Below are 25,452 nucleotides of genomic sequence, written 5' to 3'. Positions count from 1 at the left end.
GACTGTTGCTTTGTAAGCAAGGGACACTGGATTCTGTGCCTTCAGCAATGTTTTCCCCCACCTCATTGTTTTTTGCCAAATACTCATTAAAGAAGAAACACAAAGAACTCCACTGTTAGAATTTTTTGGGGGTTTCTTGAATGTTAGAAATCAAGAGGATTAGCAATGTTTGATTGGAAAATTTTCTTAAGCATTTACTCTCGTGATTTGTCTCTAATCTGGAAGGAAACAGCTGATTTACTAAATCACCATGTTACCTCTTATTCTTCTGGCTTGTGAAAACCCAGGGTCTGAAAATTAGACTGGTTTGTCTCACTTTTTATCTTTATGTTTTTAACTTTATACAAATGAGATAATAATGTGTGATGGGAAACTATTAGATATTCCTCCCCTTATTTTGCTTATGGGACAATGAGCCCACCCAAAAAAGACATAAAAATGTATTTGCATATAAGTATACTAAAAATTCATGTTACTAGTCTGTTGACTTGATCATTATAGAAAACAGAAGTAATTTGAATTTCCCCTGTCAGTCCAGGAATTAGAGAGATCCTTTGTTTAATTACACAACATACATGGATTGAGCCTCAGGCACTATGCTGAGGACTGGGTTATAATGGGGAACACAACAGATGCATCCTGGAGCCTTACAGTCTAGAAGGAAAGACAGATTTCAAACAAATCATTCTAAATAAATAATTAATTGCAACTGTGCAAGATTTCACAAAGAAGAACGAAGTATCTGAGAATCATATCATTGAGGGAGGCATATCATGCAAAGCTTCTGAGGTTAGAAAAACCTTGGCGCGTTCAGGGAACTGAAAAACTCCAATGCGGCTGCAACATAAAGAACAGAGATGTGTCTGGAGAGAGAGGCAGGGGTCAGATCACAGTGATCTGTTGGAATTGGATCCCGCAGACAATGAGAAGCAACTGAAGAGTTTTTACATTAACGAAAAATTGGAGATCAGCTTTATGTTTCAGGAAGATCATACCTAGAAGCAGTGTATAAACTAGTTCGGGTAAGCATTGATATGACTTGTGACAATGGTGTTACTGGAGCGCTTGTGAGGGATACAGAAAGTAAAACCGTCATCTCGGTAACTGATGGTGTATGAGGAGTAAGAGAAGCCTTTGGATTTGAGCAAGTGGGCAGACAGTAGTGTCTTATACAGAGACAGAAAATACTAGAAGAGGAGATTTTAGGGTGTATGTGAAGAGAGGATATCATGTGTTCTCTTTTGGAGTTACTAACTTACCGGTGACTGTAAAACATCTAAGCAGAATAAGCACTTATTTATAAGGGTCTGATGCTCAAAAGTAAAATCGAGGCTGGAGGTATTTGGTCGTCATTATGATAAAGAAGGCACAGGAGTGTTGAGGTCACTTAGGGAGACAGCGTGGTGTGACAGAACAGGATGACCATAGATCCCAGTTTGCCTGGGATGGTCCTAGTCAACACCCATTGCCTCGTCACAATCATTAATCATGTCCCTTGATATAGTTTGGATATGTATCCCCACCAAATCTCATGTTGAAATATAATCCCTAGTGCTGGCATTGGGGTCTGGTGGGAGGTGACTGGATCGTGGCGGCAGATCCCTCATGCATGCTTGATGATAAGTGAGCTCTTGCTCTGAGTTCACATGAGATCTGGTTGTTTCAAAGTGTGTGGCATTTACATTTTCCTCCTCCCACTCTCTCTCTCTTTCTCTCTTGCTCCTACTTTTGCCATATGATGTGCCTGCTCTCCCTTCACCTTCTGTCATGACTGTAAGCTTCCTGAGGCCTCCCTAGAAGCTGAACAGATGCCAGCACCTTGCTGCCTATAAAGCCTGCAGAACAATAAGCCAACTGAACTTTTCTTTATATTAGTAAATTACCAGTCTCAGGTATATCTTTATAGCAATGCAAGAACAGCCTAACACAGAAAATTGGTACTGAGAAGTGGGGCATTGCCATAAAGATACCTGAAAATGTGGAAGCAGCTTTGGAACTGAGTAACAGGCAGAGGTTGGAAGACCTTAGTAGGCTCAGAAGACAGGAAGCTGAGGGAACATTTGGAATCTCTTAGAGACTGGTTAAGTGATTGTGACCAAAACGCCTTCACCTGCAAACCTCAAATCCCCAAGTGCACCCAGGCACAGACACCTGCTCACTTATATCCACAGGCAAAGAAAATTAAGGTAGCAAGGAGGCAAATCTACACTGTATTAATGAAGTTTTCTGTATAAAATTAAATGTAAGGCTTGAATAAGATGCAAATGCATGTTAAAAAGTAAAGCCATATGCCCGTTTAAAACATTCCCTGACATTTGCTTTTCCTTTATTTTTAATAAACATTTTACTTGGAAATTTTTTTTATTAATCAGCATAAATCCCTTGGAGGCAGAAAATGTTTCTTGCTTTACAAATCATATGGTATAAGACATTTCAAGGCCAGTGCAATGGCTCTAAATGCTTAAAGATTTTGCTCCTGGTGACAATATCGGAAATTGATGATGGAGGGAGGAAAGTTCTATATTACGGGGGATGCTGAATATTTCATTTCTTTGGTCACATCTTCATAAAGACACCACTAGTAAGTAGTATGGCACAAGAGAAGGAGCTTTATACGGTGTACCTCCTAGTCAGAAAAAAAAAGGTTTCATATGCATTTTATTGCCACACAGAAAAAACGTTTTAAAGCAGTTCCTAATTTTCTGTGCCTGGTTATCAACACTGACCTATGTTTACACTTGAGCTTTGTGCGTATGGGGTGGGAGACAAGGTTTCACTCTGTTGCCCAGGCTAGAGTGCTGTGGTGTAATCATGGCTCACTGCAACCTCGACCTTTCCGGGCTCCGGTGATGCTCCCACCTCAGTCTCCTGAGTAGTTCTGACTATAAGGCGCACATCTGCAGCTAATTTTTGCAGAGACAGAGTCTTGCTATGCTGCCCAGGCTGGTCTCAAACTCGGGCTCAAGTGAACCGCCCGCATCGGCCTCCCAAAGTGCTGGGGTTACAGGTGTGAGCCACAGCACCCAGCCAGGTGAAGAGATTTAATAATGGGAATAACTCCTTTATTTTTATCTTCATGTGTCCTGATTGAAACTTTCTGTTTTCTGCATTATGTCCCACAAAAATGTGTCAAATTCAAAGATAAATCTGAGGCCTTAAGTACAATATTTCAACCACTAACATGCACGTGTGTTATGAGCCCTGAATAGGAATAAGATATCTTCAGAAATGTGGGTTGTACTTGGGATCTGCCTCACAAGAAGACTGCATGTGAAATTCTCTGAAGATCCCCTGTGATGCACAAGGCGGAAGAAACAGGTGTACACGAAGAATCAGAAGAACCAAAGCCCCAGGTGCGTGGTCTTTGATGTGAGAGATCTGCCATTCCCAAAGACATTCTTGTCTCTATTACGTGTGGGTTAGCAAGCAGGACTTGGAGTGAGGGAGCCCTGGCAAGGCAGTGAAAATCAGTCCCATTATCAGAGGTGAGACCCAGTACCATAGAAATCTGTGCTCTTTCTTCTTAAAATGTGGGACTAGAATATTTAAGTAAACATGATATATTCTTACAGTGGAATATTGAGCATTTATTTCAATAATGTTTTAAATATCCATTGTCATCTCATTCTATAAACACATCAGAAAACATGCACAGAAAAAAAAGACATCTACCACCACTTTGTGTGTTCCAAGCTCCACTTTATGTGTAACTAGTTGTGGTTCGTTTTCTAGCCTTAGATATTTGTGTGGTTGTCTACTACGTGTTTATAAGAATCCCAGGACGGGCACAGTGACTCATGCCTATAATTCCAGCACTTTGGGAGGCTGAGGCAGGTAGATCACTTGAGGCCAGGAGTTTGAGACCAGCCTGGGCAACATGGCTAAATTCTATCTCTACTAAAAATACAAAATTAGCTGGGCATGATGGCACATGCCTGTAGCCCCAGCTACTCAGCAGGCGGAGGCAGCAGAATGGTTTGAACCTGGGAGGTGCAAGTTGCAGTGAGCTGTGATTGTGCCATTGCATTCCAGCCTGGGCAACAGAGTGAGACTCCATCTCAAAAAAAAAAAAAAAAAAAAAAAAAAAATCCCTTTTCACCTAAACTTACCTTGCAATCTAACCATGACTAAGACATGGCATTCCTTACTTCTCAGTTTTCTTGCCCAGATAACTACAGTGGCTTCCAAGCAGCAGAGAGCAATGACCACCTTTGCCCCTTCATCCTCTTTTCTACTGCCAAGGTGATCTTTTTCCTATTATTCCTAGGGCATGCATTTTGTATTTATTTTTACTTATTTATTTATTTTGAGATGGAGTCTTGCTCTTGTCTCCCAGGCTGGAATGCAATGGTGCAATCTCAGCTCACTGTAACCTCTGCTTCCTGGATTCAAGCAATTCTCCTGCCTCAGCCTCCCAAGCAGCTGGGATTACAGGCATGTGCTACCATGCTCAGCTAATTTTTGTATTATTAGTAGAGCTGGGGTTTCACCATGTTGGCCAGGTTGGTCTCGAACTCCTGACATCAAGAGATCCGCCCGCCCTGGCCTCCCAAAGTTGGTGGATTACAGGCGTGAGTCACTGCACCCAACCAGGCGTGCATTTTAGCTCTAGAAATGGATTTAAAGCTGTGTTGTGTGCAGTTCCCCCACTGACCTATCCAAAAGAAACCATATGACTGCACCACCTGAAGCATCAAAGAGCTTTAGAGACCTCGGCAATAGGCTGGGGGGCGGATCTTCAGTGGAATGTCCTGTTATTGTCAGAGTAGTTCAGCTATCCTTTTCTGTCTACTTCTCTTCTTTCTACCAAATAATTTCCTTACCCTCTAACCTATATACATGGTTTCAAGTCCATGTTTTCCCACATGCCGGCTCTATAATCTTGGGCAAACTACTAAACCACTTTGTGTGTCATCTTTCCAAAGGTGAGATAGGAAAAGCATAAGATTATTGAAGGAGAACATGTTGGCTACTGTATTCCATCAATTCCCAAATGCACATTTTCGTTCACATTTTAATACCTCTGAAGTCGGGTTGCATTTTACAATTGCTGTCTGGCAGACAGGAGTCAAGTTGTGAGGTCGTTGTTACTGCCTGTCCATGTGCGAATGTGGTTGTTATTCCTGTCTGCATGACCGAACAACTGCAGCCTCTGCATGTTTGACTCAGGAAACTATTTAAGGACCATTTGAGGCAGGACTATGAGTCCTGGCTGCTGTCTGAAAACCTTTCATTGACACTTTTTGATAAGATCAAGAACATTCCAGTATCAAAACACAGAATAGGTTTTGGAAAAAATCCAGAGAACAATGATGCAGCACTCTTAAGAACTGCTACATCTTTTAAGAAATGCTGCCCAGAGCTCTTGATGGCCGTAGGATTATCTTGTATAGAAAAAACACAAGCATTGATGTCTGAGTTAGAAAGTAATTCAGAAGAATCAGACTCTGAATGTGAAGTAGTTTCAGGGACCCTCATAAATTTATTTTTTACATTTTTCTTTTCAGGTGTGCACAAGAATGTTATGTGACAAAATCTGTGCATAAATCAGCATTAAAAAGCCATTTTAATAAGATTTAATATAAAACTATAAGTGATAAGGAAGCATTGTGTCATGGATTAATTAGCAGCATTTAAAAAAAATTTCATAGTAGTCCATAAAATGCATCATACAACTGACATCTTAGATTTGATGAAATGTGGTATTTTGCCGGGCATGGTGGCTCACACCTGTAATCCCAGCACTTTGGGAGGACAATGTGGGCAGATCATGAGGTCAGAAGTTTGAGACCAGCCTGACCAACATGGTGAAACCCCGTCTCTACTAAAAATATCAAAATTAGGCAGGTGTGGTGGTGCGCTCCTGTAATTCCAGCTACTCAGGAGGTTGAGGCAGGAGAATTGCTTGAACCCGGGAGATGGAGGTTGCAGTGAGCTGAGATTGCACCACTGCACTCCAGCCTGGGTGACAGAGCAAGATTCCATCTCAAAAAAAGAAAGAAATGTGGTATTTTGGTTACTTTTTACCTAAGGATTTTTGTTTAGTCATCACTTACTGACTCATGGTCTCTTGTTGTCCTTCTCTTCATGACTTTGAAGATTCTATTTCATAAAATAATGACCTTATTCTCTCCATAATTTCCAAACTGAATCAGCTTATTCTTTTTTTCTAAGAATGTCTTTTTTAGAGAGAGAGACAGAGAGAGAGAGAGAGAAAGAGAGAGAGACATCTTTAGGCCAGGCTGAGGCTATGGATTGTGTCTTTAGATCTTGAGCATAAGCCCACCCCTATTCCAATCAACTGTGGGGGCAGTTATGAAGGCAAGAACGTGACTGCCTACAGCTTGCCCATGAATTTGTTTTCATCTTTGTATCCCTAATACTTAGCACAGTACCACACCTAGTACTAATGCAGGGTTGTTAGACTGATGGATGTATGAACCAAATGATCTTGCAAGCAAGCGAATTCCATGACTGACTTACCCCACAGAGTTAGACAATGAATTGTAAAGTTTTAAATATTTTTTTTCAAATTACAATAGCATCCTTACCTTACTTGCTATTATAAATATTTGATCTCAATTTTCAATAAATGTAGTATTTGATATTTTTCATGGATTAAGGCTTTCTACTATCGATACATTCTTTTGGCTTGGGGAATTTTTCAGCAATCATTTTGATGATCTAATTGATTAAGGCTTTAATGGAACGTAAATACTGCTTGATATTTCTGTGCTATAGGAGCAAAATATAATCAACATTCTATTCCTTGAGTTGGCCAGACATAACTATAAAATATTAGTGATCTCTTAGGGCAGGGCACGGTGGCTTGCACCTGTAATCTCAGCACTTTGGGAGTCCGAGGCAGGCAGATCACAAGGTCAGGAGTTCTAGACCAGCCTGGCCAACATGGTGAAACCCCGTCTCTACTAAAAATACAAAAATTAGCGGGGCATGCTGGTGGGCACCTATAATCCCATCTACTCGGGAGGCCGAGGCAGGAGAATAGCATGAACCTGGGTGGCAGAGGTTCCAGGGAGCCGGATTGTGCCACTGTACTCCAGCCTGGGCAATAGAGCAAGACTCCTTCTCAAAAAAAAAAAAAAATAGTTATCTCTTATGAACACTTTTCTCCCTGAAAATGCATTTTTTTCTCCTCTTACTTCTTTCAAAATGGAACAGAAGTGAATGGAAGAGACTAGCAATGCCTCTAACTTTTCCGATGAATTCCTTCTTTTACTCTAAAGATGCATATCATTGAGAAAATTCTGATCCTCAAACTTTTTGGCATCAGGGACTGATTTTGTGGAAGACAATTTTTCCACAGACTGGGCTTGATCCCTCTCATGTGCAGTTCACAATAGGGTTTGCACTCCTATGGGAATCTAATGCCACAGCTGATCTGACAGGAGGTGAAACTCAGTTGGTAATGTGAGCAATGGAGAGCGGCTATAAATACAGATGAAGCTTCATGTTCGCTCATCACTTACCTCCTGCTGTGCGGACCAGTTCCACCAGCATAGGTCAGTGGCCCAGGGGTGGGGGACCCCTGCTTTACATGTTTAACTTCCTTATGTGACTGGTTTCTTCCCGAACTAAGCCTCTTTAGGTATATTTTACCATTTTTTAAGGATCTGTTAAAGCCTTACAGGCAAGATTTCAATCTATTGTCATTTCATCATTTGATGAAGGGGCATGGAGTGAATATTCAGACTTACCTTAGATCTGGCCCTTTCCCTCCTTTTCCACTGCCAACATCGCCCTGTCCAATTCTCTGCCACCCACTTGGATTATTATCCTCATCTCTAAGCCAGCTCCCTAACACCAGCCTCTCTTTGCTGCAATCTGCATAGTCGGATGAATCTTCTGAGAAGAGACCCTTTTATAACGTTAACTCATTGTACCAAAATTTTATTGTCCTTGGGATCAAGCCCAAATCCTTATATAGGCATTAAGGTCCCTCTGTAATTTGTCCTTAGCTTACTTATCTAGTTTTGACAAGAAATCTTCCCTTCCACTCATGCCAGTCTTGTAAACTGACCACAGTCATGATGTGCCTATCACCTATTTGCACCTTCCCATGTTTCCTTGTGTCATGCACTAAGGGTAGGCTGTCTTTTTCTTTCCCTCTTCTATGAATCCTATTTATTTTAGGATAAGATTCAAGTTTTTCTTCCTATAACGATTAATACTTTATCTTTTATAGCAATATATAATTTCTGCTATGTGTTAACGTAAATATTTCCCTTTGCTTTTAATTCTCCCTACAGCACCCTTTTAACATTTAGCATAGCACACCTTTCATAGCAGATCTTTTTTTTTTTTTTTTTTTTTGAGATAGAGTGTCACTCTGTCACCCAGGCTGGAGTGCAGCGGTGTGATCCTGGCTCACTGCAACCTCTGCCTCCCAGGTTCAAGTAATTCTCCTGCCTCAGCCTCCCAAGTAGTTGGGATTACAGGCACCCACCACCACACTCAGCTAATTTTTGTATTTACACTGAGATGGGGTTTCGCCATGTTGGTCAGGCTGGTCTCGAACTCTTGACAGGTGATCTGCCAGCCTCAGCCTCCCAAAGTGCTGGGATTACAGGTGTGAGTCACCACACCCAGCCCACAGCAGATCTTTAAAAATTTTGAACAGATAACCATCAGCTGCAAAACCTCTTATGACTTTAGAAAAAAATTTGGAGTCTTTATTATGGGCTACAAGGCTCTAAACGACAGAGCTGTAGCCTTCCTTTCTGACCTCCTCTTTACCTCGTTTCCTCTCCCTAGCTCCACGGGATTATCCCAGGGCCTCTGCACTGGCCATTTCTCCTGCCGGATTACTGCTTCCCAGTTGTGGCTCACTCCCTAACCTCACCATGGCTTTGCCCAAATTTTACTTCCTCAGAGAGACCCTTCTTGGCCACCATCGCTAAAGCAGTCATCACCTCTCAACCCCTATCACTCCAGCCAAACTTCATTTTCTCATGGCAGTACTTACCATTACTGTCACAAAATATTTATTTGTTTATTGCCTGTTTCTTCCTCCTGCATGTGAGCTCTAGTAAGCAATGAGGACGGGGCTTTGTCTGTCTTGTTCATCCTCCTTGGTATGATGTAGGTGCCTAGTAAATATTTATTAAACAAATGGATAAATTATTGAAAGTATGAATAACAAAATTGAATTAGATTTGAGTTTGAAGTGTATTCACTTCACAGGTGCCCATTTGGGATTCAGGAGGGAAGGAGATTTGTGAAAGTAACATGGCCAGCAAAAGAAACAAGCCAAAATAGAAGACATTCCTGTTATTCTCAGCTGTTAAACTCTCCGTGTCACTGATTGTCCTCTTTCTTTTGTGTCTTCCACTAGGAGGCTGGTTGTCTTACTTAATATACGTAAAAATGTAAATTGATACTTAGTTTTTCTTCCCAGACTTTAACTCAGCCTGAGCACTCATCTTACTCCATACACATGGCTCCTTTGATTTATGTGTTAGCGAAGTCCAAATCCATCTTGAAAAGGGAGGCGTTTTCCAATATTGAGATTATTTACTATATATACAATATCCCATATACAACATTGATACACAATATTGAGATATTTCAAAGAATGTGATGCAAGCCCAGATGATATTAACAATACAAGGAATGTTTACAAGGACTCGTATTATAAATATATATTTACAATTACACAATATACATACATTTATACAATAGGAATATAAAGAAAGATTTGTATAATTGTAGCATTATTGGAATAAGTACCTTTTGTAAGTAACTACGTCAAGTGACCAAACACCTTTATTGATATATTAATTCTTATATATTAGTTAAAACTCAATGTCCCCACTACTTTATCTTCTCTATCAATATTGTAACTTCCTATAGACAGATACAGCCTTTTTATATAAGTCTTTAGATTCCTCAAAAAGTAGCCAATGTGTATAATGAATGTTTTTGCAATTTTATTAAAAGCTAACATTCTAAATCAAATATGGCAGTATTGAAAAAAAAAAGAAAAAAAATAGAAAAGATTGTAAAGCAGTGATCATTGTTAATACCCAGTTCCTAGACTCAAGTACATTTTGTTTTGATTGAAATTTGAAATGATTTGTTTTTAACAATAGGTGGTGCTTTACAGGTTGTTTTTTTTTTGTTAAGTTAAACTCACTGGCTATATGAAATGTATCTGTGCTATCAATTTTTAAAGTTAATACAAGAGCATTGATTCATATAATACATTGGTAATTGATGGACACTGTACTGCTACTAAACTTGTCATATTTATGAAGCATCAAAATTAACATTCTAAAAGATTACCAAAAGAGGCAGCAGTAAATATACCTTTGGAAAATATATAGGATTATCTGTTTTTTACTTTTCTATTTATTTTCAATGTTTATACATATTATTCAATCACTTTTTAAAATATGCATTTCCTTTTTTACTCAATGATCACAAAGAGTTTACAAATTTTATAGAAGGAATTTTTAATATTTATAATGATCTTTATCTTAACTAGAAGTACAATGTTAATGATTGAAAATTTCAGATAAATGATAAGGTGAGCAGGGCTCAGCAGGTGTTGTAATCTGAAATTATGAGCAGGTAGCTGCTCCAAAATCCCTCCCCCTCAAGCACACACATGCACACGTACAGCAATACTATTATTTAAATCAGAGTCCTAAGGCTCAGAAAAACAAAATGGAATTGCCTCTAAACAGTTAAAAGGCAAATAAAATCATTTTTGGGGTGAAAGACCTAGAAAAGGGGACCTTAAACATTTCCTCACCATACAGTGTGTCTAAGGTAATGATAACTAATAATTTGTACAGAACTTTAAAGCTTACAAAGCCCTTGCATATAAATGAGTCATTCAGTAGCACTAGGATTTGGGAAGACTAAGTATTTTTATTAACTTCAGGTTATTGATGAGAAAGCAGGTTCAGGGAAATTAAGTGAAGGTTACCTAGCTAGAAAGTGGCAAAGTTGGAACTTCAAATCATCTGATCCTACATATGGTACTCTTTTCACAATACCATGCTATTTTCCTAGTTATAATATTGGACATAGAGGCATTATGATTAAATATGACATATAAGCTAAAGTTATAGACCATGATATACAAAGATAATGTAGTCAGAACTCAGGTCTTCAATACATGTATCCTATCAATTATTATAGACCACTTGAAATGTTTATATAAATGGAGTTATTTGAACTGTGCCAAGAAAATTACAAATCAAGGGAAACTCTTAAGTATAAACATATTTTTAAAAGAAAACTCTTTTGAGAAGTTTTGTATGTTTTCTTTTTTCTTTTTTTCTTTTTTTTGAGCTGGAGTCTTACTCTGTCGCCCAAGTTGGAGTGCAGTGGTGTAGTCTTTGCTCACTGCAACCTCTGCCTCCCAGGTTCAAACAATTCTCCTGTCTCAGCCTCCTAAGTAGCTGGGATTATGGGATTACAGGCACCCACCACCACATCTGGCTCATTTTTGTATTTTTAGTAGAGACAGAGTTTTGCCATGTTGGCCAGCCTGGTTTCACGCTCCTGACCTCAGGTGACCCACCCACCACAGCCTCCCAAAGTGCTGGGATTACAAGTGTCAGCCACTGCATCCAGCCTTCTTTCTTCCATATTAGTCATTCTCTGTTCTTAAAGGGCATGGCTATAGTTGTTTTATGAAATAAATATTCTACTTTGTTTCCATCAAATAAAGGATAAACTGTAGCCTTTGACATAGGTTATTTCAATAGGAAATAAAGATTATAGTAAGCAAGTCATAAGAGATGCTTTTTTGTTGTGTGTGTGTGTGTGTTAATGAAAACATACTTTTATTTTCTTACTGTACTGTCTTTGGGGGACAGTTACAGATTTAAATTAACTTAGGTTCTTACGTGCTTGTCTCTGAAGATTAAGATAGCAGTAAGTGGTTGTGGGAATGAGAGATTGATAACTTCTGTCAACCAGAATCAAAGATGATACCAGGTGTTCATTATAAGGGTCATTCCACTTCTTGTTTCAAAATACAAATCAGCGGAAGAGATGGCTAATCTTGTTTTCTCAAGTAAATAAAGAACAAGTCAAGGCTTAGAGGGGAACATCTGACATCACTGGAAGAGGAAAGAAGACAGGATTTATTTTGCAATTAGCTAGATAAGAATTAGGATTGTTTTGTACTAGGGCAAAAATGTTTCCTTATACAATCTTACCATGTGGGTTTAATTAGTAAAATCTTTGATATATAGTAGGGATGCCGTTTTTCTGAACTCTTGTCACTTTTATTCTCTCCAAAGGAATAGGGCACTTAAGAAATAAAGGGCACCAATTCAGAACACTTCCATGTAAATTTTTTTCTTTTCTGACAGCTTGCAGATAAATAGAATCACCTGTGACAAAGTACATAGATGATTATAGAGCTGACAGAAACTACAAATCATTCAGTGTAACTTACTCAATGTATTGCTTGATTTGCCTATTTCCAGAATTTGAAACCAATACGGAACATTCGTATTTCAAATAGGGCAGAAGGATGAGAATTACGCTTATGAAAATGAAGAGAATGTTTATGGAAAATTTACAGAATAGGTTGGTCTATTTCTGTCAACTACAAAAGATTGTTTACAAAAGGAAACTGAAAATGAAATGGCCTATCCTTGCCAGCTTTTCTTGGGAAGTATAGTATTATAGTGACTATTGCCCTAAAAGGGAAGTACAGAGAACTTAGTTTCCATTACTGGTCTTCATTGATTTATTAGATGCTTATAGGCTAACTCATCAATGTCTGTGATTACTTAGTTTGTATGTTTGTGTCTCAACAAGATAAAAGATTGTAATACATTTATTTATCATGACTTCACAGAAACAGGAGAATTAATAAAGTATTATTTTTCAAAAGCCTGGAACACATGATTATGCTATTTTTATTTTGGCAAATAAAGTAGATACAGGAATAAGTTAAGCCTCCTATAACTGCATTAATTTTTTTTTTTTTTTTTTTTTTTGAGATGGAAGTCCATCTATGTTGCCCAGGCTGGAGTGGAGTGGTGTGATCCACTCACTGAAACCTCTGCCTCCCGGGTTCAAGCAATTCACTTGCCTCAGCCTCCTGAGTAACTGGGATTACAGGCACACACCACCATGCTTAGCTAATTTTTTTGTACTTTTAGTAGAGACCAGGTTTTGCCATGTTGGCCAGGCTGGTCTCCTGACCTCAGGTAATCTGCTAGCCTTGGCCTCCCAAAGTTCTGGGATTACAGGCTTGAGCCACAGATGAAATTTTCTTTTAATCACTAAAAGTTGTGAGGAGTTAGTGGATTTTTTTTCATTTCACTTTATTCTTTTTCAAAAATCAAATTAACACAACAGATGGCTAATCTTGTTTTTACATGAAAATTAAGAACAAGTCAGGGCTCAGTTTCCATTCCTTATTTAATGATATATCTTAATAAACTAAAAATTATTATAAGATTTTTCCCATTGATTATTTGCATTATTTTTCCCTTTTGGAAAAATATCATACTCCAGTTATCCATTTTTAGTCAAGTTACGATGTAATTAAACTTGCTAAGTAAAAAACAATGTATACTTTAAGCTAAAAATTTGGAATTTCTACAGTCTTATAGTTGTAGGCAATCAGGAAAGGCAGGTTTCATTCAATGTCTTTTAGATTTAAGGTGACAGGGCTATACTTACATTTATTTGTAATGTAATATTTAGAGAAAAACATATTAATGCATTTTAGTGCTAAATGATGTGGCGGGTCATTGATCAACTCTGTACAGCATATTTAATTTCTTAATACAACATGACCCAGATGATGGTGTTTTAGATAAAAATCTCATGGATTTCATTTATTATTATAGTTTTAAAATACTTAATCTCATGAAACTTATTGTAATACATCTCTGGTTAAAAATAGATTAGAGTGTATTTGCAATAGAAATCTTTCAAATATATTTTGTAGGATTTATGAAGGTAGAATGTTCAGTGCTCCCTCTCCTGGCTTTATCATATTGGTGAACTGACCTCTCAGCCCACAATTGTGGTAGTAGCTAAGAAGTCAGTTTTGAAGAACCAAAAAAGATACTCTGATATGATATTCTATTTTTGATTTGTCTATTCCAAATACAGTCACAAGAAACCTATCCATCACTGGTAAAATTTCATTACATCCCAAAATCTAATGAGATCTAGTTAAAAAAAAAATACAATACAATCAATTTTGTGCTTTTAAATAGCCTATTTTAATACCATTCATAATATTAAGAGTGAATATGTAGCTTTATGTGAATATCAAGCTTTTTGGCTTGATCCTTATTCTATGCTATTTTCTAGTGATGCTTTTTTATTGTTATTGATGTTCTTAACAATGCTCTGTATTCTTTAGTGGAATTCCAAACACAACTTTAATTTTTGAAAGTGCTCGGACATTTGAAAATCCAGTGTGTATGTGGGAGTGTGTGTGTATTATGTATGTATATTTTTATAAGTTTCAACAGAAACACTTGCTATTGTAAATAAGGAGACTAAAAATGTACTTTGAACTAAATGTTTCAATACTCATATTTAAATATGACTTAGATTCTAGAGTTTTGTTTTTGTTGCTTTGTTTTGCCAGACTTTAAGCTACTCCTGATATACAGTACCTGGAAAAATATTTCCTTTCCACTAAGTTTGGTTTTTAGGTGGCTTTTAAAAGTTTCTATGGAATCTTAAATTCCACATATAGTTATTCTCACTGCAGCATGAAAGGCACAATTTTGATAGCAAATGTCTAAAATCCCATAGTTGGTAAGAAAGCAAGTTTCATACTTATAGTGTTTTTTTTTTCCCAGTCACATCAGATATTACTAAGAATTATAAAACTTCTTGATAAATTTTTTCTATTCTAATTAATTGACTTTTAGCTAATTAAAAAATTACAGGTTGGTATTTTTGCAAAATTATACAACTATATTACAAAATGGAAAGAATTTGGTTTCTTCTCCATGTGCTTGATTTGTGGGAAATCATATAACAAGCCAGGTATAGCAATCATTTTTTTAAAAACCCACAACAGAAAATTTCCCCTTTATTATATATCCCCATATTACATTTGCAGCAAGACATGCCACCTTTTGAACTTTAGATTTCACATATTCTGAACTGTGTTGTATATAGGAATTGTAATGTTATATAATCATATTTTTGTGTCAATATACATTTTCCCTCTAGTTGTTCAGAAGTGATGGCTTGGCATACAACTTTTTTCTTCTTTTATTCTTCACAATTCTTTTCTAATTCAACTTAAAGAGTAGAGTCCATCAATCCTTTTAATTGAGATCGACAACTAAAGATTGCTAACTAAATCCGAATGTATTCCTCTATGACAAACTGCATTTGCAGAATTTCTAGAGGCACTTCCGAAGTTTTAAGAGGATGTTTATTACACGAGTCTGAAGGACAACGTTTCCAAGTTGGTACACATAAACGAAAGAGGAAACGAATTTAAGGAAATCCTGTTCCAGGTTTTCGGTCAGCCCGAGAGATTGACACATGATATCACCGGAGGCGTGTCCTGGAGTGGAGGTGGAGGTGGAGGCAAGGAGCTGAAATTCTGCGGAGCCGGAGTGAGATCGCTCTGTAAAGCACGCAGTGGTTTGCAGAGTGATATCAGCAGGCAGAGTTCCCTGCCCTGGATAAGGAACAACTACAGTCGCTGTAAATGTGCCTGAAAAGCAATTTGCAATCTTTGCATTAGGTAAGTACCGTTTCCTTCCGTAGACATTTTAGGAAAGATAAGGTGAGAAATGTTGACTTCTGCAAGGAACTGAACATTGCTTTGAACTCGCGCTCCAGCTAAGATTACTCGTTGCATTTCAGAACACCGGTAGCATTCCCACTGCTAAAAGTAATGCTCTTAAAGCAAATGCTACCGCTAAAAGAAAAAGGATCCCTTTCACCTTCCTTTCCTTAACCGAACAGTAGCAAGTTGAAAGTCTGAAATGATCGAATGTGTGAAACACAGGGCCGTTAATGCCTTTATGCGAAGAGGGGCTGGCACTCGGTGTGTGGACCAAATGCGTGTTTGCTTAGGCATTGTTGGTGACCTAATCCTGAGCGAAGCATTGGTTTAAAACCTGAATTTCCCGTCTCTGTGTATTGATTTCTAACGCGCAGAGGCGTTACTTGAACGTTGTTTGAACTTCTAGGCATTCCAGGGGGCAAAAGCACCTCGGCAAAAACGTGCAGGACTGCATGTTACTTTGGTTCGCGGCTGACACGCCGACTGTGCGCCGGCCTGTCAATCACCGGGAGCAGCAACAGGGAGCACATCGCAACGGGCTGCGGGCGAGCTGGCCAGCGGCCCGCCCCCGCGTCCCAGCCCTTCGAAGAAAGGGACATTCACGAGCTTCTATCTCTAATCCTCTGTCGCAGGCATTTCGGCCGTGGAACTGCAGGCTCGGAGGACTGGGTGTGAGCGCTCCCCGGGAGAGGCTGACCTGCCAGGACCAGAGTTCCCGGGGACGCTGTGCCCCCACTTGCCCTACGTGTGAGATCGGCAAAGCGCCTCGGCCTGAGCGGGGACCCAGGGACGACGCCCTCCTCTCTCGAGGATCCCCAAACCTCGCTCCCTTAACCCCTCCCCCCTAAAAACACGGGTAAAAAGATTCCCCTCCCCCTACCCGGCCGCGGCGGCCTCTGCCTGGCAGGCGCGTGCTCCAGGGTCTCGCGCGGGGTTTGCGCGGCTCCGTGACCCGCCCGGCTACGCCGGTTCGAGCCCTGACCCGGGCGCCGCGGAATCTCGAACGCCCGTGACGTGGATTTTTCGTTCGTCAGGAGGCCGCCATCCCTTCCTTCGTTCCCTGCGAGGAGCGACCAGAACCGGAGAATTACTCTGAACACACTGTGCCGTCAGCCAGCCCGTCACGCACTCGACTCTCCGCCACTCCCCTGCTCGTTTTTCTGAGACTCGGAGAGCATTCCCGAAAGGATTTGTAAAAACTGGTTCTTAGAAGGGGACTGCGGACGACCTCGTGAGGTGGATGTTACTGAGCCGCCCGGCGAGCGCCAGCCGTGAGAGGTCCGGCCCGGGCCGCGCGGAGCCGCGGGAGAACTGCCCTCCGCAGCCGGAAGGGGGCCGCGGGGAGCGCTCCTGCCCGGTGGCGGCGGGGGCTGGGGAGGCCGCGGGCCGAGGCGCCGCAGCTCCGGCGATGCCGCCTCGCCCTCCCCGCCTCGGTTGATGCGGCGCGTGTACGCCGCCGCCCGCACCGGGACCTGGGCCGGGTCGCACGGCTTGGCCCCCAGCCACCGCTTCGGCCTAGGTGAGTGTGCGGCCGCCGCGCTCGGCCCGCTGGGCGGGAGGCGCGCGGGCGGGGCTTGTTCGGCGCGGCAGGTGCGGACTCGGCGGCGCGGCTGCCCTGGCCCGGACTCCGGGAGGGGAGGGGACTGGAGGAAAGAGGAGGGACGACCCTGCGCGGCGCGGCCCCACCCGCCGCCCCCTGCTCCCTGGGAGCCGAGGCTTCTGGAGCGCGCAAGGTTGGGTGGCTGGGTGGGGGGCGGTCCGCGGCGGCGGAGAGTAGCGAGACAGGGTCTCCCCGAACCCCAGTTACCCTGAGCCGCGGCGCGGTGGCCCGGGTTGTCCTCTCGAAGAGCCCTTCACCCCCGAGAGGGATTCCAGGCAGCCCTTGGGGTGTCCCCGGGGGCCCTCTGTGTTGGAGTGTGCCTCAGGCATGGGACCGGCAAAGGCTGTGTGTGTGTGTGTGTGTGTGTGTGTGTGTGTGTGTGTGTGTGTGTGTGTGTAGGGAAGCAAATCCCCAGAATTCGCCGGTCACCCCTCGATAGAATTAGCCTGTCCCAAAGCCAGTCGCAACTTTCTTGTTGTTTTGAGCACAGTGCAAAGGCGAGGGAGGGGAGAGGGCACTGCCACTTTAAAAGTGGGGAAGTCGGCCGGGAGCGATGTCTCTCGCCTGTAATCCCAGCACTTTGGGAGGCCAAGGCGGGCGGTCACCTGAGGACAGGAGTTCGAAACCAGCCTGGCCAACTTGACTAAACCCCGTCTCTACTAAAAATATAAAATATAGCCGGGCATGGTGTGCACGCCTGTATTCCCAGCTACTCGACAGACTGAGGCAGGAGAATTGCTTGAACTCGGGAGGCAGAGGGTGCAGTGAGCCGAGATCGCGCCACTGCACTCCAGCCTGGGAGACAAAGTGAGACTACGTCTAAAAAAAAAAAAAAAAAAGTGGGGAAGTCCGCCCTCCTGAGTTTATGCTAATCTCAGCCTCCTCCCCTCCTCCTGCCGGAGAGAGGGAGAGAGAACTTGTTTTCATTCATAACTTTTTCCCTTTCCTTCCTCTCCGTCAACTATTTATTCAGTGCGGATTGCAGAGGGCGCAGCTCCACCGTCGTAGCTTGCAATGTGGCTGTCCCTGCGCTGGGCTCTTCTCTCCGGCCCTAAAGTATAGACACATCCTTGCTTAGGATCATCCAGACCGTGGGCTTGCTTTGGGCGCCCGCGTGGACGCTGAAGGCTCTAAATGATTTGTCAGAAACCTTGGTGGGCCACGCAAAAAGTGTGTTGGAAATCCACGGTGATCCTTAGGATGTGATGGGATTGTCCGAAAAGGTACTCTACTTCCATTCGCGTTTTCCTGGGGAAGGCGGTGTGCCGAGCGCGTGTGAGCGTGTTTGGGGTTGGTCCAAGACTGTCACTGCTTGAAAATGGGCTTTTCTTCAGATCGGAAGTGGCGAATTTTCTTTGCTTTTAATTTTTCGTCTGGCAGCTTCATTTCCCAGCAGTATAAAGTTCGTTACAACTATCATTGGAAATGCAAATTAAAGTTGTGCCTGGCGTTTTGGGTTACACTATTCAAATCCTCTACGCTTTTGCTTTTCGTGTGGAATCTGGCTTAGTGCTTTTAGATACCTCTTGCTTTCAAAGCACTGAGTTAAGAAGTTCTTGAAGAGGAGGAATAATTGTGTTGGAGTAAGGGTTCGGTGTTAAGGACCCAGAGACGAAATCCCTGCGGGTTATGAATGTGTTAGTGCTCATGCACAGAGAAGGTAGAATAAACTAGAGAAACTTGGAGAGCTGAGTTGTGAAAACAAGGGGAACTACAAGAAGTTAACATATAAGGCATAGTTTAGAGACATTGGTTTAGGAAATATAGGAAATGGACTTCTTTCTGTGTTATTCCTTAAACCGTGTTTTTTTGTCTCAGAGTGGTAGTTGAGAATGGACATCTCTTTTTCTTTTCATTCTTGAATTGGGTGGATTCTGTAGACTTTAGAAGGAATTTGTGTGAAAAATACTCTAGTTCACCACTGAAAGCAGAAACTTTTTTTTATCTTTGGTAGTTTGTGAAGAACACATTACAAATTAGAAATGATTTGCTATTAGTATGGAAATACAACTGCTTATTTTTATCTGGATAGTAGTGTGCTGATTTTATTACAAGAAGCACATTGATTCAGAGTTGGCAGTGCTTTTGAAAATCAAGGTCTGTCATGTAAATAGATTTTTAAATTAGAGGAAATACAGATAATTAAAACGGCCAGGATTTCCCTACACTGCGTTAAAGGCCTCACACTTATTTGTGCATAAAAGTTATCTTGTTTTGTGAGTGAGCCCTTAAGCTTAAAAAAAAAAAACCCTCTCAGGATTTCAAATGTGAGTACTATTGTAACATTCACAGGACTATACATTGAGTCTTGTGTGTGTGTGTAGCTACAAAACACCAAGAATCATTGTAGACCTGATACATTTATTTTTGCATGTCATATAAGGCAGCTTTAAAATTCTGATTTGTATAGAAAATTACCTCTTATTTTGAGATTTCATTTTAGTGTCTTAATTTTTTTAAATGCCTTAATTTTTTTTTTTTAATCAATAATCTAATGCTTGTAACAGCACACGGCAAAAAGGCCGTAGCACCAAAGCCATTCTCAATTTCTTAAAAGGTAGACATTTTCCTTTATGGAAACCACCTATGAAGTGATAATTGAGCTTTCTTTAGAAGAGAGTTACTCTACTGCTTATACTCAATATTCCCTGTGAAGGCATGCTCCATTTTAATTATTAGATTCCCAAACAGGAAGGCATTACTTCCTCTTGATTCTGCTTCTCAAAAGTTGGAAAACCTTGTAATGTTTATGGCATGAGGTCTCTTGCTTAAAGTCTTCCTCTATGATGTGGTCCCCAGCCTCTCCTGGAATTGGACTCTGGCCAGGACCCCAGCATCATTGTAATCCACTGATGAAGGAGGTCATTACTAGGCGGTTTAGGCAATTTGTGACTTGACAGGATTCCCCCTACCCCCACCCCAAAAAATGCTTTCTGTCGTTTATTTTCACTGTTTTTTTCATCTTTGATTTTCTTTTAGGATTTCAGATGCATGCCAGGTTTCTACTGATTGCCAGAACTCGAGATCACTACACATGGATCCCCAAAATCAACATGGCAGTGGCAGTTCATTAGTTGTGATCCAGCAGCCTCCTTTGGATAACCGTCAGAGATTAGACTATGAGAGAGAGATTCAGCCTGCTGCTATTTTGTCCTTAGACCAGATCAAGGCCATAAGAGGCAGCAATGAATACACAGAAGGGCCTTCAGTGGTGAAAAGACCTGCTCCTCGGATAGCACCAAGACAAGAAAAGCATGAAAGGACTCATGAAATCATACCAATTAATGTGAATAATAACTACGAGCACAGACACACAAGCCACCTGGGACATGCAATACTCCCAAATAATGCCAGGGGCCCCATTTTGAGCAGATCGACCAGCACTGGAAGTGCAGCCAGCTCTGGGAGCAACAGCAGTGCGTCTTCTGAACAAGGACTGTTAGGAAGGTCACCACCAACCAGACCAGTCCCTGGTCATAGGTCTGAAAGGGCAATCCGGACCCAGCCCAAGCAGCTGATTGTGGATGACTTGAAGGGTTCCTTGAAAGAGGACCTGACACAGCACAAGTTCATTTGTGAACAGTGTGGGAAGTGCAAGTGTGGAGAATGCACGGCTCCCAGGACCCTGCCATCCTGTCTGGCCTGTAACCGGCAGTGCCTTTGCTCTGCTGAGAGCATGGTGGAATATGGAACCTGCATGTGCTTAGTCAAGGGCATCTTCTACCACTGCTCCAATGATGATGAAGGGGATTCCTATTCGGATAATCCTTGCTCCTGTTCACAGTCACACTGCTGCTCTAGATACCTGTGTATGGGAGCCATGTCTCTATTTTTACCTTGCTTACTCTGTTATCCTCCTGCTAAAGGATGTCTGAAGATGTGCAGGGGGTGTTATGACTGGATCCATCGCCCAGGGTGCCGATGTAAGAACTCCAACACTGTCTATTGTAAGCTGGAGAGCTGCCCCTCCCGGGGTCAGGGTAAACCGTCATGATTTTTGGAGGTGGGTTGTACCTCCTGAACTTCTAGCTTTCAAGTTGTGGCTGTTAAAAAAAAATCCTATTAGATACTGGTTTTCTTTTCTTTAGAATTTTTCCCTGTTTCCCACCTTCTCTTCCCCTCTTCCCAAGGTCTGACTCATGGATTTTTCTCTTCCCTCATGGACGCTCTTCAGTAAGAGTGGACTGGGAAGCTGCATCTGGCCCCCACTTAGGACCAGAGCCTCTGCCGTCCACTTGAGAGGGTATTGAGAGCCAGCGGGCTTCTGTGTAGTGTTTTTCTTCTGCAAGCAACTTTCTAAAGTTGTATACACGAACATATACACCCACACCCAGACTACAGTGACTTAGAGCTGTGGCGATTGGGTACCTTGGGAGCAGGGAAATTGGTTTTTTAAAAAGCAACCATTTAATTGCTTAAATAAGCTATGTATTAAATCTGTCTCCAGTTAGGGCTCTCTTCTAGCTTTGGCCCCCTAAGTAGCATGGGGGATATATTTTTTGCCATAACATGAAAATTTTCCTTTAACCACTGCCCTGTCCTTGTCTTTCAAGCTTCTTTCCCCTCAGTTTTGGCGTTGTCTTACTCTGGAGTTGCCAACTGTGTTTTTTCTTTCTTTCTATGTAATTTTAGATTCGCTTGACAATGTCAGTCTTCACATTGGAGATACATTGGTTGTACCTTGCCCATCTTCACTCTAGCTTTCGTATTTGTGAAGGACTCAACCACCTTCCTTCTACACCCCATGCTTCTCAGCAAATTTTTCTTGTCATTGAGGGCACTTGGATAACTCAAGTTGATATTTATAGCTGATCAATCTATAGGTGTCACAGAACTATGCTGCCTAAAGTGATCCTGGCTCCTTAATGGTCCTTTTGGCCCCCTGGTTAGTTAACAGCTGAGTAATTCTAATCTCTTCTGTGTTTTCATTGCCTTAACCACAAATTGTGGTGCTTTTTGTATATTTTATGTATAAATCACAAAGTTGAATTCTGACTATTTTTAAGACAAAAGTCTGTTAAACTTTTTTATTGTAAAGAATATTTATTATGCGAATCTATTATTTTATGATATTTATTGCAAAGACTGTTGAAATGTACTCATGTCTGAATATAACAAAATATCAATACTTAACAGAGAATAAGGTGACACGAAGAAAGTACATATGTTAACTATAATGCAGAAAATATATTAATTAATGAAACTGTCTCTTGATTTCTTCATTTATTAGCCTGTACTATTATGATGATTTTTGCTTATTTGCTTTGACTTTTTCTTCTTACACACCCATTTTACTTCTTTCCCTATAGATGTTGAATCTAGACACAGGTGAGCCCAAATTATGAGCTAGATGTTAGGTTGGTGCAAAAGTAACTGTGTTTTTGCCATTAAAAATGGCCAAAAACTGCAATTACTTTTGTACCAACCTAATATTTCCTGGAAAGTGCATTAATCAAAATTCTGTAATCCAAATTATCTTTTAACAAATGCTCAAGTGAGTTATTTTATACAGTAAAATTTTTTTGTAACATTAAGTCACTCCCTACTATGTTTTGTAAGCATGAGGTTTTGGGTATATCATAGTTTCTTGAAATGGGGCATATCTACAGTAGAAGTGTTTTTCAATGTTTATCTTAACTCTCAAGTTAATAAAAAGTTAGATTTATCAGCTAGACTTACGAACTTAGTTCTGTAGATATGCTAGGCATCTCTGGTACTATCACTTTAATAAGGCATTCTAGAACTTACCAAGGAAATAATTCACAGTATCAGAGAAATTTCAAGAACATTTCTGTCCCTGCCTTTTCATTTGTTGTATAAATCTAATGTGACCTGACCAAATTACACCTCATCATGTCCTGTGCAATAAGAAATCTGAGAGCCTAAAATTTTATGTAGAAAAAGTAAATAATTAAAATCTTAGTTTTTAGTCTGGTGAAACCACTACATAGCTAGAATCTTTGGACCTGATAAATATTAGGTCATTTGAGTCCTCAGAATGCACCATTTTTAAATTTGATAAAATGTTATTCATATGAGTCCTCAGTCTCACTAACTCCCTATGACTAAGTGATATGTCAGTCATTATCTCCATTTGAAAATAATTCTTTGCATCGAGAATAAGATGTTGACATAATCTGAACCCAGGTTATCAAAGCTCTTATCCAGCTTTTTGTTTTGGTCATTATTCATGGATGGTTTGGCTGTTAGTTTAAGAGCACGTATTAGGCTTTGACTTTGTTTTATATAGACAAGGTATAATTGGTAGAAACTTGTTTTAGTGCTTTTCCATCAAGCCGCTAAACCTATTAGTTGGCAAGGTGGTATTTGATCCATCAAATATTTCCTTTATGCTCTGAAAGCAGGAGGATTTTTAAAAGTGAATAGTTGTGTTTTGGAGGCTACTTCATAATCTATAGCACTTAAAAATGTGAAATGAAATCTCTCATACTCAAGTTATGTAATGTTATCACTGGTCCTTTCATATTTATAGAGTATTTCATTGAGATGTGACTTCTTAATGAAGTGTATAAACACAGACTTCTTTAAAATACTGTGTGGGTTTTTTTCTGGTATTATGCAGACCCTTAGTATAATTAGTTGGAGTAAGAGATGTCTTTAGCTGTAATAACCAGACTAAGAAGCAATAGCTTTTACTGAAAGAAATTTATAACTTTTATGAGAATGAAGTATGCTGTGGAGTTTTAACTTCTGGCTATATATATGCAGAATACATGAAAAATATTAAGATGGTGGTCTGCTGCTTTGAGGGCTGTATATGAACTCAGACATAATGGCAAGTCCATGGAGCGATCAGTTAGAGGTTCAGATTTCTAACAGAAGCTTGTCAGGTGGCAAAGCATAAATACTTTGATTCGAAACTTCCTCCTTTGTGTTAATTTAAACCTAGGAAGAAGAAATATGAGTGTTTCTTCATAAGAGCTTATGGGTCCTAACCCAATACTGATCCTGATTTTAAAGTGCTGAGGCTTTGAAAGCGTCAGCTGAAATTTCTTACAGTGCTGCTGCCACTTATTTAATGCTGCTGAATGAAAAACAACATGCCAAATAGATGGGCTAACCTTTTTATTCCACACATTTGTCCCTCTTGCCCAACTAGTACAGCTTGACAGAATGGATGTTTTTATTACGTGGTTCCTTTCCAGTATATTTTTTGACTGCCAATTTTTGCATTTCAAAGAAGCCTTATTTAGATAGTTTAATAGTGAATAAACCAATAAAGGATTTTTGTAACTGAGTAGTTTCCTGTTTACAGAGTTTATAAAATGTAACCTAGCAGAAAAATGAAATGTGAAAAAGTAGACTTTTGTATGTAAAGGCCTAAAGTGAATCTGTAAATATAGGATTATAATTATGGTTTCCAAAATTCAAACCACAGAATATTTCAATTATTACTAAGAAATAAAAATTAAAGCTAAAAAACAGTAGTCTTTAAAGTGAAAAGAAATAAGTTAAAAACTATGTTTTTACCCCAGAATTGCTAATGGAACCAGACTCAGGTGATTCATTTCCAGAGGATTTAATCTTTAAAATTAACTCTTCTTCTTAAATCTTTTCTTTTTTTAATGGAGTGATGTATTTCATAGCAGATTTTATATATATATATACATATATATCTCATATAAAAATCCCTTTTGAAATATATTGAAATATTGAAACAAACTGAAAAAGTGTCTAAAAGCAGTTCTACTCCTAAACTCCCTCTATACATTTTCTTTTTTATTGTAAGAGCATTGGTGATTTTAAGTACGTTGAAAACCAAACTTTAAGTCCTTCTTTTAGCCAATTGATGGTTAAAGGGTTGTTTTTTCCATTATTTCACTGATTAGCTATAATCAAAGTAGCCATATGTATACTTACCTGGCAGTTATTGATCCTTATAATAGCCTCTCAGATTATTACCAAGTCATTTTGCTATTATCGGACACCTCCTAGGGGCATTACTCTGTATACAGTAGAATTCTAGAACTAAAAATATATCTCAAGAGTTTATCTTAATGTTTCTCAGTCATATATGAAAAGAAATAGTTTAAATCTTAAAAATTCAGAAGTGTGTGTC

The 25,452-nt window shown here is 40.2% G+C and overlaps 1 protein-coding gene across 4 annotated transcripts; it reads left to right on the top strand.

Annotated features, from left to right (window-relative positions):
* The first annotated feature begins 2,043 nt into the window (after positions 1 to 2,043).
* SPRY1 (sprouty RTK signaling antagonist 1) lies at positions 2,044 to 22,580 on the top strand. Of its 4 annotated transcripts, none has more exons than XM_032292355.1 (4): positions 2,044 to 3,353; positions 15,495 to 15,727; positions 16,405 to 17,291; positions 20,352 to 22,580. In XM_032292355.1, exon 4 carries the CDS (start codon positions 20,407 to 20,409, stop codon positions 21,364 to 21,366), a length of 960 nt encoding a protein of 319 aa, XP_032148246.1. In that variant the 5' UTR covers positions 2,044 to 3,353; positions 15,495 to 15,727; positions 16,405 to 17,291; positions 20,352 to 20,406; the 3' UTR covers positions 21,367 to 22,580. The 4 variants fall into 4 exon arrangements, with proteins under 4 accessions (XP_032148246.1, XP_032148247.1, XP_032148245.1 ...); XM_032292356.1 differs by lacking the exon at positions 2,044 to 3,353 and having other exon boundaries at positions 14,553 to 15,727; positions 16,405 to 16,628; positions 16,807 to 17,291; XM_032292354.1 differs by lacking the exon at positions 2,044 to 3,353 and having other exon boundaries at positions 14,553 to 15,727.
* The last annotated feature ends 2,872 nt before the right edge of the window (positions 22,581 to 25,452 follow it).

Source organism: Sapajus apella, unplaced genomic scaffold (assembly GCF_009761245.1).
Source record: "Sapajus apella isolate SASKATOON/1434 unplaced genomic scaffold, GSC_monkey_1.0 scaffold27, whole genome shotgun sequence".
In the NCBI taxonomy this organism is placed as follows: Eukaryota; Metazoa; Chordata; class Mammalia; order Primates; family Cebidae; genus Sapajus; species Sapajus apella.
The sequence above is the reverse complement of the archived record's forward strand: the minus strand, read 5'-3'. Positions and strand labels throughout refer to the sequence as shown.

What these genes read in the sequence shown, in the direction of transcription:
- SPRY1 (XM_032292355.1), top strand. Translation starts at nt 20,407, where the DNA reads ATGGATCCCCAAAATCAACATGGCAGTGGCAGTTCATTAGTTGTGATC.